General features: G+C 34.7%; 1 protein-coding gene across 1 annotated transcript in view; it reads right to left on the minus strand.

The window, feature by feature from the left end:
• LOC150101817 (protein NEDD1-like) overlaps positions 1 to 15,712 on the minus strand; it is a 193,866-nt gene that overhangs the window by 98,223 nt on the left and 79,931 nt on the right. Inside the window, exons 6-7 of the mRNA XM_090399912.1 lie at positions 12,585 to 12,792; positions 2,852 to 2,984 (exon numbers count right to left, since the gene is read on the minus strand). Coding sequence (XP_090256038.1) covers positions 2,852 to 2,984; positions 12,585 to 12,792 — 341 coding nt within the window. The remainder of the gene's footprint in view (positions 1 to 2,851; positions 2,985 to 12,584; positions 12,793 to 15,712) is intronic.

Genomic DNA, 15,712 nt, shown 5'->3' on the forward strand with positions numbered 1-15,712 from the left:
GGTGGTAGCCTCAAAGGTAGAAATCCATGCTCTTTGAGCATCGTGTAGAATTTAAATAGTTTAGTTGTGGGCAAGTTTCTTTTGACCAAATTAAGCAATTCAATTTTTCGCATATCTGGGGAATGAGAAATGTTATTTGCAGAGAGCCAATCCATAAAACTTGCTTCTTATTAGACCAATTTGGACTTTGTTTAATCGAATAGAGTGATATGAATTATAAGAACAGCATTTTTAGGGAGGTTTGGAATCAGTTTTTCTTCTGCCCACTTTTTGAAGATCGTAGAATTCATTTGCCCATGGTAATCTTCAGTAGTTGAATTGGCTTTGTATAGTAAGTTTGAATTCGGTAAAAAACCCATTTCTCCACCCACACACAAAATTATTATGCGCCGTGAGGCATTTCCGGTTTGTAGCACTCCACATTCTTCTTTAGACTGCCAACATTTTCCATAAGTTAAATTACTATCAATCCAAGTTTCATCTAGATACACAATCGGTTTTTTCTCCTTCCTGAAACATCTTATTGCTCTCAAATACTGCGTTCTAGATAAATCAATGTCACTTTGCTCCATGATAAGTTTCCTTTTATTCTGGGACTTTTAAAACAAAATCCGATTTCATGAAGTATTTTCCTTAAAGTTTCTCTTTTCCAAGGAAAATTAATTTTTTCTTTAAGCACAGAAATCAATTACGGAACAGTTGGCACTCTTTTCTTGACCACGTAAAATTCGTGAATAGTTCTTCTTATAACGTGTACATCAAAATTATTCAAAGCTACGGTTTCAATGGTTTTCTTTATTCTGGTGCTTTTTTTTTTTTTAGAAGATTTAAATTTTGGCTTACCTTCACCTTTTGATTCCTTACGAATTTTTTTAAGTCGATCCCGATACACCCGCAATTGAACTTGCACATTTTATGAGTTGAGAAAGGGGAACAAGGAGACGATGTTTTTTCGCAGAAAGTCAGCACATTATTCAATATTCGTTTACAAGAGCTACTTAATTCTTTTAATAAGGTTAGGTAACACTTGAGCTCCGGGAAGATTTCTTTGGACAAGAATTTTCTGTCCTAAAGCTCTGACTGGCGCAGCTAAAACAAACAAACAAATATCGTCAGAGCTTGAAAAGGGAAATGGGTCCCAGAGAGATAGTTTAGAGATATTCTTAGTAGGCACAATAGAAATAATAGTAGTAAAAGTATAGAAAAACAATGACGTAACAGTGTGCAAATTGTATAGCAATGAAAAGAAAGCACCTTGATTTCGCATGTTGGCGACCAATTTGTACATCCTTCATTTCTTTCTCCTCTTCAGCATGAATCGACTATTCTCGGCAAAATGCCAAGGAGAGACCTACAAACGGTGGGCGAACTATATACAAGTTGTCAAAAAGATGCACCCATAAATTATTTAAAATAAAGAGCCAATAGGCTTCATTTCGGCGATGTAAACATTATTTAAATTAACGGGATATTAAATCCCACATTGTTTTAAAACCGAATAAGAAACTCAAAGATCGGAATCAAAGAGTTTCATGCTGAATATAGTAACTATAAAAGTATCAGCGACTACTAGCGTAGGCTAAAGCACATAGTTCAAGTACATAGTACAAACTAGGGCAACTCGTAGCAAAGATGGGTAAAGCTATGATCGCTATTCTTAGTATTTCCCATAATGTAAAACACATCTCCTAGGAGATATATGATGTTATACATTATGGTGGGAGGTCACTTCCCACCATAATGCATAACATCCTTTCTTATTTGGTTTTAAAACAATGTAGGATTTAATATCCAGTTAATTTAAATAATGTTTACATCACCAAAATGAAGCCTATTGGCTCTTTATTTTAAATAATTTATTTATGGGTGCACCTTTTTGACAACTCGCATAGCAGAGTATATATGTTCTTTTCGCTATACTCTTAGTATTATACTTGGTCTAGCTAGTCACTGATGAGATTTCAATAAAGATCGAAACCACTCTGGGTAGTGACCTCCCACCATAATGTATAACATCATATATCTCCTAGAAGATAGGTTTTACATTATGGGAAATACTAAAAAGCGATCAGAGCTTTACCCACATTTGCTACGAGTTGCCCTAGTTTGTACTACGTACTTGAACTACGTGCTTTAGCCTATGCTAGTAGTCGCCGATACTTTTATAGTTACTATATTTGGCATGAAACTCTTTGATTCCGGTCTTTGAGTTTCTTATTCAGTTTTAAAACAATGTGGGATTTAATATCCCATTAATTTAAATAATGTTTACATCGCCGAAATGAAGACTATTGGCTCTTTATTTTAAATAATTTATGGGTGCACCTTTTTGACAACTCGTATAGCAGAGTATATAAGTTCTTTTCACTATACCCTTAGTATTATACTTTGGTCTAGCCTACTCACTGATGAGATCTCAATAAAGATCGAAACCAGTCTGGGTAGTGACCTCCCACCATAACGTATAACATCATGCTTTAGCCTATGCTAGTAGTCGCCGATACTTTTATAGTTACTATATTCGGCATGAAACGCTTTGATTCCGGTCTTTGAGTTTCTTATTCAGTTTTAAAAAATGTGGAATTTAATATCCCATTAATTTAAATAATGTTTACATTGCCGAAATGAAGCCTATTGGCTCTTTATTTTAAATAAAAAAACTATTTTATTTTAATTATCCTTCACATTTTCCATAGACCACAACTTGTTACAGAAGGCTCTAATATTCTGTATGGAGTGAAACACTTCTTAATTTATTCACAGTTTAAGTTAACATTTTAAAATTTCTGAGAAAAAAAAAACTTTCTCAAGGTTCAAGTTTTTTTTCCTCCTTTTTTCCTTCTTTTCTTACCTGTGTTAGCTTCTCTCACAACACAAGCATTACGCATATTTTGCTCTTCAGTGGTCGATGAAATTTTTCTTAACTTGAAACTATCAACAGTATTAGTAGTTTCAGGTCTTGTAATTTTTCTTGTTGATTCAAGCTAAAATGAGATATGTAACATATGGTAATTATTTCAATATAATTCAATTGGTCAATTCATTAAAGTATAATAAAATTGTAATAATAGCTAGTGCTAATATCTTTCCATATATTCTATATGGTAATTTCTAGTGAATTAATTTTATATCTAAAATCACTTAGCTGAATTTATCTGTGTGTGTTTGTGTGCATGTATTGTTATACTTGGACTACTGTAAATTTTCTAAGTTTCTGCAGTTATCATAATTATTTCATAATCCTTATTAGAAATTCGAAAACTGAACACACACCATACCCAAAAATCACCAGAATTATTTTTTTTAAATTTATATTAAAGTTTATTAAAATACTATATTATAGTCTCCTTCAAAGTACTCTCCATGTAAGTCAATGCACTTCTCCCAACATTTTTTCCACAGCTGGAACCAGTTCTGGAACTGTTCAACTGGAATACTGTTTATGGTCACCAGCAACTTTTCTTTCACTTCATCCACATCAATGAATTGCTGCCCTTTCACAGTTTTTCTTTATCGGTGGAAATGAAAAAAGCCACACGTGTTTTTTTTTGTCCTCTGCGAGCAAACAAGGCACAAATTTAGAAGACCACGTTTCATTTGCAAATCTTCTGTTAAAATTTGCTGGCACGAACTCCGTGACAAATTTGTCTCTTTAGAAACTTACTCAATGGTCTTTTGATGATCTTTAATGACTGCCTGCCAAACCTTTTTGATGTTTTCATCATTTCTGCTTGTAGAAGGTTGGCCAAATCATGGTTGGTCTTCAATTGACATGTTCCCAATTTTGAAACTGGAAAACCACTTGTAGACCATCATTTTACCTAAAGTGTCATCCTTAAAGGCTTGCCAAAGCATAGCAATAGTTGCAACTGCAGTTTTATCCAAAAGAAAACAAAATTTCATGCATACTTTCTGTTCCTTGTGGTCAGCCATCACAAAATTGTCATACTTGCTTATAAGCACTAATGAAAAAGCAGCCAGAACAATGAACCAGTTCACAGAGGATGACGCCATTTGCCAGACTGGTGCAGAAAACTGCACACTCACAATGCCTAGTGGTATCATCTATAAGAAGAAAATGCACGTGCACCAAATTCAGATTCCGTTATATTTTGGGTATACTCGTATATATATTTTTTTAAACTCTAATTTTTTATTTTTATTATGAGAAAAAAATAGTTATGATTATTATTAAATTTATATAGAAATTAGAACTAATTTCCAAATTTTATCAAAACTGCGATGTATTTTTTATATAATATCTAAAGATAATTTTTTTTAAACTTGATATTTAGATAACTGTATATAAAAACATATTAGTGACTTAATTCTCCTACATGCAATTCAATGAATAATTAAACTATGCAAATCACTGTGTCTACCATACTGAATTCACTGAATGAAGTTTCCAGTAGAAAGTAAGCTGAATGTTCCACACAAGTAGATTTTTTTTTTTTTTTTTGAAAATGAATGCTAGTGTTTACACTACAATAATATCTAAGTTGTTGACAAGAAGAAAACAGAAACAATACTGGAAAGTAGAGTTCTATTTAGCAAAGTAAGGTAATGAAGTTCACTTCACATTATTTCTAATCACAAGAAATCATTAGATCTTGTGTTTGACAATGAGATGGTCTCACAAAAGATATTTCTTATTATTTTCATGTTTCTGTGGACGAATTCTTATTTCTTTTGGAACAGACATTTAGAAAGAGTATGAAAAATGTTCATTTCTTCAACATCAAAAGTGAATACATTCTGTGTTAAAGAAAATGAATACTTTTTAAATCAAATTATCTTATTTCTTCTTTTATTATTATCCCAAGACCCCATGGAGTCACAGACTCATATAGCAGGTCCATTTGATCATACACACAGCTCATTATACCATGCTTTAAATATATTCAAGCATTCAATTCTTTGCAGACACCATGCTCTCAGGCAGTGCATTCCAATCATTCACAACTCTCCAAGCAAAAAAAAACCTGCTTCTCACTCTATCGCTCACACCCTCCATATAAAGCTTCCATATATAAAGAGCCTCTTGTTCTCTCACCATCTCCCATCATTTTATGAAAAACCTCTCCAATTAATCCTGTAACAACCACTTACTAACTTGTACATCACTAGCATATTATCCCACTTCCTTCTATCCACTAGACTGCAAATTGCATCATCTCAACCTTTCTTCGTATTCAACGTTCCAGAGATCAGAAACTATTTTGGTCAATCGTCTCTGGATCCTCTCCAACATCTCTTCATCCTTTTGAAAACCAGGTGACTTAATCTGTGCACAGTAGTCCATATGTGGCCTGATCAGTCTTATACAATGGAACCATAATCTCATTACTTCTACAAGTCAGTGTCCTCTGCATCATTCCCAGAATTCGTTGTGTTGTCCTCAATTATGGCAATATGCCCTCTAAATTTCAGATCCACCATCACCACAAAATCTCTTATTTCCTCCACCTGTGAAAATATACCCCACCAAGAGTTAATTCTACATCCCATCCTTGCTTTTCAAATTTCATAACCTTACATTTCACAACATTGAACTAGTATCCCTATTCCCATGTCCATTCACTCAATCTATTCAAGTCTTCTTATAAGGCTACAACATTGCAACCCCCCCCCACTCATAGTTCATCCCAACTTTGCATCATCTGCAAAGAACTGAATATCCCCAATCAAATCTTCCCCAATATCATTAACACACACGTTAAATAACAATGACCCTAACACAGACCCCCACCCTTGCAGCACACCACTAGTGACGTTCCTCTTCTGGAATATTGCTCTCCCATACACAACTTATTGACACCTATCAGACAGCCAATTCCCAATCCAATGCACTAGTCTAATAAACAACCCCATCCCTTCTAGTTGGACTATCAACTTGTCATGTGGTAATGTACGAAAAGCCTTTGCAAAGTCTAAGTGTACTATTGTGTAATCATCTCCCGCATCCAATGCTGTTGCTGCTGTCACCTTATTGTAATAAGTAAGTAGATTACTAAAATATGACCACCTTTCAGCAAATACGTGATGTCCATCAAAGATACCACTGTTCAACTCAATTCGGGATTCTGATTCACACCTGACACACAGATTGATCTATAATTTGATGCTTGACTTCTGTCATCTTTATGAAGTGATACAATCTTGCATTCCTTCCAATCCTTTGGAACTTGACCCAATGTAACTAATATGGGTGTTAACCCATATTAAACAAATATGTCCAAGCAGATGTCAACTCCCTGGCACATTCCTTCAAAATACGCAGTGATATATCATCAAGTCCCACAGTCTTATTAATAGCAAGTTTGCTTAATTTGTCATATACCTCTTTCTCCTCAGTCAGTCACTCCTCTTCATCATCCACTGCTCTCAAACTCTTCATGATGTTACATTCACAAGGATGAAAGACCTTTATGAACTGCTCATTAAATATCTCAACTATATTCTATGCAGCAGTTGCCTTAGACCATTTTCTCTAATCAATGCCATTCTACCATAATCAATCTTATTTTTGCTGGCTACATATTGAAAGAACTCCTTCAATATAGACCTTCCGATCCTTGGAATACATTTAGACATTGCTTATAGTTCTCAAATATCACCCAAGCATCACTGATCTTCTTTCCACTCATTCCATGTTACAGCTCCAAGCTGTCTCCTGAGCTTCTCATAATCACCAGTCTTGTAGTTACACATATACCCTTTCCTCACAGAAGTCCTCACATAGCTGGGAACCATCCAGGTGATTACCTGGAACCATCCAATTGGAGGGGAGTTTTGACATCTCATAATATCCTCTGATGAGATGATCAAATCCAAGATCCTCAATTCTCGTGTGCCCTCTATTACATACTGCCTGAGGTAGTTATCCTTCAAAAACTCAAGAAATCCATTTTCTTTACTTCCAGTGGCTATCTATTCATCCCAATCTATATTGCCGTAATTAAAATTGTCCATAACGATCACCTTTTTCCTCATTTGCTTATACATTTCCTGATCGCTACCCTCCACATTACCTGGTCATAGCAGCATTCAACAAGGATTTCATTTTTTATTCCCCTCTATCTCACACCACACTGCCTCAAAACCATTACCATCTTGCATCTCTACCTTGTATGGACATAGCTCTTTTTATATCAATAAATAGTACTTCACCCGCCTTTTTACCTTTTCTATCTTCATGAAATACATCATACTCTCAACCAACCATGTTGCCAACAGGGTTGTACTTAAACTTTTCCTGATGTGGACAGGGCCCAACATGCTAGAGTGCTTTGGGGCCCCTTGCTCATTGTTTATTTGCCCTGATTTTTTTTGGTGGGGGGGGGGGGGGACAGATAGGGCTTCATGCACCTGTGAATGAGTACAGCCCCATATGTTAAAAAGTTAACCCCAACTATTTTGGGGTTAACTTTCTCTTGTGGTGAACTTAACCTTCGTTTCCCTTGTTTCTGAGTACTTTTGGCATTCGTATACAAACATAACAGCTCATTCCTGAATCAATAGCAAGTTTCACACATACCACTTATTAGACGTGACCTACAACTTTTCTTGAGCTATAAAGAAATAGCTTCTTACTCATCCCAAAACCTTCTTCAAATCCAACTGTTTTCTCTACATTCCAGGTCATCCCCCTTCCTTTTTTGTCTACACACCCAGTCACATCAACCTTTCTCACGCTGTGTTCCCCTGTATGCCCTGAGTCTCCCTGTTTGTCTTGCACACTTGTTCTCTCATTCTCTACATTCATGCTACCCACTTCATTCATAAGCACCACTTCAATCTTTCCTCTCTTATTCTCCTACTCCTTCACATCATTTCTCATTTGCTCAAATTCATTCTCTACACTCATAACTCTCCCATCCAGCAGTAGTGTCTCCAAATGACACCAAAACCATTCAAATGCAGTCCATCACATTCTTATACAGTTAAATTCTTCCTTCAAACTCATTCCACACATTAATAAACTGCACTCCTTTCTCTTCACACATTTCTGCTAACATATTCATAATTCTTGCTCTTCATCTCATCTCGTCCTTTCCTATCACACTATTATCTTTTATCCTTCTCAACAACCTCCTAATAACCAATCGTACATTATTCTTGTTTTCAGTTAAGCCATTTGTCCCCATTACCAACCCTTTTGTTCACTTAATCCTCATATAGAACTCCACTCACAGGTGTTTTGTTACCTCTTTCATACCAGCAGCATTCATTTTCATCTTCTTCTTCACTTCCATACATATCTACAATTCTATTCATATAAATTATAGTGATAGCGATTTTGTAAAAAACTGATTGTCAAAATAAAGACACTCTTCTGGAAACTATTTTTAGAAAAAGATATTCAATTATAATTCAATTTCATTCAAGGTTTCATCAGACAGAAGGTGCCTGTGATGAGTTTGACCTTCAAAACGTTTCCCTTGGAATGCTCCAGTATATCATGAAATGAGATCACCTGTCTGTTTTCGACTACATCTCAAGAAAATATTTTCTGCACTGAGAGTTTGTGAAGTATTTTCTTTATCAATAAGGAAAGTACCTCATACCCTCAGGATCTTATCCCTTCACATTATACATTAAGACTAAAAAGTCTTAATGTATAATGTCTTCTGAGATGAGAGTAAGTCTGTATCATTCACATAACAGATTCAAGAATAATGTGCATACTTGTTTCAATATTTCATTCTGAGAAATAGTGACTATCTTGTTAGCTGTTCAGCACTTACATTAAAATAATATAAATGAGTCTGGTTTTAGAACTCTGCCAAATTTCATAATTAGTTTTAGTCTGCTTCTATTAATCCACTTATTTTTTTTTTACTTTTAAGTGACCTCCTAGTATTAAACAACAAAGTGTTAAGAATAATGAGCACCATATACATGAAAAGTAAGAAAAATAGGAAATGTGTGGACCTTACAACTAAGGTGAAAGAAGGGTAGCTGCCTGTGATATTCAGCAGTAAATTGAAAGTAGATACTTTTCCAACAAGAAGCAATGCCAGACTGTGTACAGCAGTTCTGAATAGCAAATTCTTCATCCAACATACAATGCAGACCTAGCAAAATAAGATTATCACTTGTTTCAATTGATAGATAACTTCCTCCATGAGTAACTTTCTTCAGATGTTTAGAATAGAAGGCAAAAGTTCCAACTGGATGAAGAGAAGGATCACGATCATATAATAGACATTTATAGACTGTATTGTGAGTGCACTTCTATTGTGGTGTTAAAATAAAAATATCAGATATACAGTAAATCCTCAATTTTATGGACCTCGATTTAACGGACAAAATCTCCAGTCCATATATCATATGTGAAAATTAACACCCTGTTAATTTTAAAATGCTTTTACCAAGATTTGCTTATAATTAAATTAACAGGATTTTTTTTGTTATTAATTTCCTGTTATTTTTAATAATTTTGGCGAATAGGCCATCATATGTTGGAAAAGCACTGTAGTAATTTAGACGACATAAATGAGTTACCACTCATAAAGCATGTTCGGCAAATGATTAGCATGCGATCACACCAATCGTGCTGTAATTGGTTCTTTTGTAGCGTGGCATGACTTTATGCGGCAATTTTAACGCGTGCTGGCCGATGTTCTGACGTGCACCCAGTAATGTGCATTTGTTTACTCGCAGTGAATGGTTTATGTAGGTGTAAATCTACTTTATTATATAACGAACTTTCAGATTTAACGGACCCGCCTCCCCCCCCCCCCTTGCTTGAATTAGTCTGTTATATCAAGGTTTTACTGTATTTACTACACAGAACTGAGATGAGGACAGTAATATTACTAATCAATTATTTATTTATGCTAATATTTCATTTGCCATAATGACTAATATCACCAAAGCATACCATAAGAAACAATTAAGAGTACACTATATGTAATATGAGATACAATTGGAACAGATTAGCAGCAATAATATGACCTGAATGTAAAATATTAATTCATCTTATGTTTTTGACATATTAAATGATGCCAAGACCAAAATATTCAGAAACTTCTCCAAATTTCAAACTGGCATCTTTAGAGCACAAAAAAATTATCACACTACAATGCAATAACAATTACAACTAGAAACTATCCAAAATTGTAAAGAGCAAGGAACTGAAGTACTAAGCTGAATAAAAAATAAGCTTACACTTGTTGGGTTGAAGCAAGTCTTAAAATGACCGTCTCCTAACTTTTAGGTAAATTAATACAGCCATACTTGATGTTAGGGGAGTGTTACATTGCTAGTGCTGATTCCAAAAATAGTTTCTCCCACTTATAACAATTTTACGTAGTACTACTGTATGTAGTACTTCTATTAGAAACACCCTGCTTGGAACCCTTTGTGAAAGGGTGTTCCAATGCAGGGTCAGTGAGTCCTGACTTCCCATAATGATGTTAGTGAATGTATTTCTTGTGTTTTCCATGACATACAAAGTGTGCTCAAAAAAAAGACCAACCTTTTGCTATAAAGACTGGTCATTTTACAACATTTTAAGCACTGTCCCCTTCAAAGTAGTCCCCTCTACTGGCAATACACTGTTCCCAAAGTTTCTTCCATTGTTGGAATGCTTCCTGAAATGCACTTTCCGTGTTTCCCAAACACGGAAAGTGCATTTCAGGAAACTTAAATTAACCACTTTGAAAGGATGTCTTTTTAAGTCTGGGAAACAGGAAAAAGTTTACTGGGGCTAAGTCCAAAGAACTATATTGGCAAGCAGTTACTGACTGATTTCAACACAGTTCTCTTTCTGATCGTCAATCAACAAACACGGCACGAATTTTGTACTGACGCGATGCATCTGAAATTTTTCAGTCAAAATTTGATGGCAAGATCTTATACTGATGCCCACTTTGTCAAGAACTTCTCAGACAGTTAAATTACGATTTCCACAAATCACAGTACAAACTCTCTCGACATGGTCATCGTCTGTTGATGTGGAAGGTCGTCCAGGATCTTCACCAACTGATGTTCGGTCCTTTTTAAAATGTTAAAACCAGTTATACCACTGCATTTGGCTCATACAGTCCTCCCCCATATGCTTGGTTAAGCAACTGAAATATCTTTGTAAATTTTTTATGAAGTTTGTAGCAAAATTTCACACACACACGTTGTTCTTCAAGCTCTTTCATTGTCACTTTGTTACTAATCTGATGAACAGCTTGTGCATGTGCTCACTTCAGTGGATGTAATCAATGTCTAATACTCATAGCAGAATTGGGCAAATGGCAGTTTGTTCTCAAAACCTGCGGCAGGTGCGTTCAGCCACAGCACGCTCTCTTTCCCAGTTGGCATGCTATTTAAAAAGTTTGGTCTTTTTTTGAACACCCCTCTTATAGATCTTCTTGCCTGTCCATAGCAGACCAAGTTAAAGGCACAAAGCACACTGTACACTCCTGGATGTGAAATAGAATGGAATTTGTTCATTGGTGATCAGAAGGTTGCTGGTTTGAAGTGTGGTTCAATTGGTGTGGAGGTCATATTTGTTTAGTACTTCAGCAATCTTTTCAATGTACTTTGAATGTAGGAGATAGGAATAGTTGTGTTTGGTCTTGTATAATTGAAGATTTTGTTTATTTTGTAAAGATTTTAGTTATTTGTTGGCAAGGTAGATGAGTATCTTCTGGTGTGCGTGTGTTGGCTTTCTACAATAGAAAATAACTAATAAGCCATTTTGCAAGACATCTAACTAATGCATGAAGAAAAGTTAAAAGGTTTTGATTCTTTTTATACCATGAAGTATAATGTTAGGGCACTGGTTGTTTAAAAGCATTAAAATGAATCTAATGTATCAGGTCCATTGGGGCTAAATGAAAACACATCACATATGTATGCAACTAGACTAAAGATTGTAGCTGTATATCGAGGGCTTTGTTCTCTAAATGTTCTATATATTAGATTTAAAAGTAATTTAAATGTTTCTGATCTGGATAATCACTTTCTATATACTTAAGAAAAGCATAAAATGATTGTTATTAAAACCTGGTCAATGAAAGAGCACTCACAAGCTTTTTTAAAACCATCTCTTAAATTTGGAATAACTTGATAAAGTCATAAAAATTCAACTGAACTGCATAGGTGACCAGAATATGGACAACGATGTTAAAGAAATTGAATGCTGAATTATGGCATTTAACTGCATATATGTTCAGGTTTGTTTGGCAGGATGAAAAACCTTATAGAAGTTCTTCACATCCTACATATGATCTGAACCCAGGTCTTTTCAACTAAAAGGCATTATCATTCTTAAATGAGTTAGGGAGGCTCTAATCAAATACCAACCCATGTCTTCTTCCCTCCTTATTTAAAATATTTCCAGTTTTTTTTTAAATTAAATTTACTGCTAAGATTTAGTCTATGTCTCTATTTTCTTTCACTTATTATTATATCAATTAGTCTCTGAGGCTACTTGACATGATAATCAGCATTCAGTTAAAATGTCAAAATTTCAAACCCATTTGTTTCTCCCCTTGTATAAAAAAAATTATAACTTAGTTATTAAAAATATATATATTATTAATAATTAAAAAAAAACAGTGAACCATGAAGTTACAAACCTTTGAATGTGGTCCATTAGATGTATTCTGGAAAGTTAATGACTGAACTGAAACATTATGTGCATTTAAAGTTTTCACTGGAGAGGAAGAGGATCGTAAATCATAAATATATATTTTTCCTCGACTACTCCCAGCTGCTACTGTTATCCCATCTTCCAAAAAATCTACAGAAGTGAGTGGTGCTTCACAATCAAGGCACTTTACATAACTGTTAAGGATGCAAAAATACTTATTAAATATTTCAAATAACAATAAATCATACACTATATGCTAAAAAAGCTTCAACAATCAAACAATATGACTTAAAATATGAATTGTAAAGTACATATTGAATACAAAAAAAGGTAATAAATTTTAATAAATGAGTTACAGCAGGAATCTCAGATATTTAACAAATTCATCTCTCATAAGTTACTCAAGTATTAAATCTAATCATGAAGAAGGAATAATTACAAAAATTAATGAACAAGCAATCACATAATGAGCAAACATGATCTACAGAATTGTAAACCAAACATAAATCTGTAGATCATGTAAACATAAAATGAATACATGAACACCATGCTGTCATACTGCAACAATTCTGTTTATTTTTGAGTCATGAAAACAATTTAGTGTTGGCTAAAGTCCATACTGTCAAGCTCATCCTTGTTTGTTCAGTATACACATAGATACCTAAATAATGGGTGATCAATGGAAAATAAGGTCAGAAGCCACAAAATTACGGAAATACGAGATGCTATCCAAAAGTTCGGGGAATTTGAATAACGTGAGCAAACCAGTTGTGGGACGGTCTCCTGCTGCTATAAAAGGAGGGGAAGGTATACCATTTGTGAATCAGAATACCAACAGCTGGCAAGCTGAGAGGCTGCATTCTTGGGTTACGTGCATTTTTGTAGCATTGTGTTTTAGTGGTTTGGCAATTTTCTTTAACAACTCAAATGGGCAGAATTTAAGGAGCAAAGAACCTGCATCAACTTTTGCTTCAACCTGAAAGAGCCACTGCAGAAACCCACTGAATGCTTAAGGAAGCATTCGGAAGTCAGTTACCATATTCACCACAGCCAAAAAAAACATCAAATTGGAGTAATGTAAAGTCTATGTTAACTTTTTTTTTTTTTTTTGCATCCAAGGCATTGTCCAAAAGAATTCCCTCTCCCTCCTAGTCAAACTGTTAATGACAAGTTTTACAGTGAGTTTTGAAGCAGCTAAAGGGATAGCATTTGGCACAAATGTAAGAACAATGACTGGGTTCTCCACAATTCATTGTTCGATATTTCCTGGCTCCAAAAACACAAGTTGTTCCACATCCCCCATTCACCTGACATCACTTCTGTGACCTTTTCCTATTCTCAAAGATGAATTTCCAGCAGAAAGGGCACTGTTTCACAACTGAGGAGACCCAGACAGAATTAGGTACTTAACACAGTCCCACTTGAGAAAATCCAGGGATGCATGGAATCAGAGAAAAACTGCTAGAATTACTGCATATAAGCCTAAGGGGATTACTTTTGAAGGTGACAGTGGAAACTAAGAAATTTTTTTTTTTCATGGTCAAATTCCCTGAACTTTTTGGTTGCATCTCACATAAAAAGGATATACATTTAAGGTTTGTGCATCTGAAAAAGGGCATATGGCACGTGAGAAAAGCTGTTCAAAATGCTACATTTATGCAGTGTAAATGGGACATATAGATCTATGTAAGAGGCGAGTTTTTGACCAAAGGATGTTGTGATAGGTTCTGAAATCCCGGAGATGTATGGAATTGGAACTCGACGTATTGAATCTTTGTTGTTTTGTGGTGGATTATAAGAATTGAGAAGATGTTGAGTACTCTTTTCAGAAAAGCCATTGAGTTTCATGTGTTGTTGGATAGTAGAAAGTTCTTTCTGTAGAAAATTAAAGTAGAACAATTAGTTTTGGCTCTTCTGATTAGACATTTTATGATTCCTGTTTTTTGACAAGGATGATGGGCTGATTCTTTAAGAATATAAAGACCTGTGAACGTTGGTTTCCTGTAAACTGTAGTTATAAGAGTATTTGAAGGTGACCGGATGAGGAGAACGCCTAAAAATGATAACTGGTTGTTTTCTTCCATTTCCATAGTAAACTTTATACGATGATATAAGGAACTGATACTGTTTAAAAGAGAAGGTAAGGAGTCTTTGTTGTGCGGCCATACAGTAAAGATGTCATATAAAGATGGGAATAATCTAGTGTGAGAACAAGATTATTCCAAATTTCGCTAAGATTAAAAAAACTATAAAATCTCCTGGAGTTCATAATATTTACTGGAACATATGAAGCTCTTTCGTCTAAACAATTCAAGCCCTTCAAAACTCCAGATAATTGGATTGTCAATATATCTGGACGTCCTCTAACTGACAGCGAAACCCTCATTCTGTCAAAAGGATATGATTTTTCTATTGTTCCTAATAAGATACCATATCTAGATTTACTAGTTAACATTGAACGGAATCTCAGTCATCTAACTAATAATAAAGCTAATGCTCTTCACTTAGAAGTCGCTTCTTCTCTACTTAAGAACCAAACTTCCTTCTTCCAACATATCTCTTTCTGAAATGAAATCTTTACAGTCCTTGAGAAAAAGCAATCATCTCATTATGACCAAAGCTGACAAGAAGCAACAGTAGTTATGGACTCTAGCAAATTACAGAAGAAAACTTTCTCTTTTACTTCGCGATTGCTCCACATATCAAGAACTTGATTATAATCCAACCAACAGACAACTAAAGAAATTAAATTCTCTCTTAGATGGAGTCATCAGTTTAGATAGAGACACAATTGTAAGAATTAAAACTCATTTTGCAAGACCTCCTAGATTTTATGGTCTTCCTAAAATACATAAGATTGACTTTCCTCTTCGTCCAATAGTAGATTGTATTGATTCTCCTATTTACCGTATAGCCAAATGTCTAGGTAAATTATTGAAATCTCACATAGGCAACTCTAGTTCCTTTCTAAAAAACTCCTCAGATTTCTTAGAAAAATTGAAAAATGTCTCATTGCAACCTACAGATCTTATGGTGAGCTTTGATATAGAATCTTTATATACAAATGTACCTTTCAAGGAGACTTTAAAATTACTTGCTGACATCTTTCCAGAA

The sequence above is a fragment of the Typopeltis vanoorti genome, chromosome 11 (assembly GCF_054136105.1).
Source record: "Typopeltis vanoorti isolate ZY-2024b chromosome 11, IOZ_Tvanoo_1.0, whole genome shotgun sequence".
NCBI classification, from domain to species: Eukaryota; Metazoa; Arthropoda; class Arachnida; order Uropygi; family Thelyphonidae; genus Typopeltis; species Typopeltis vanoorti.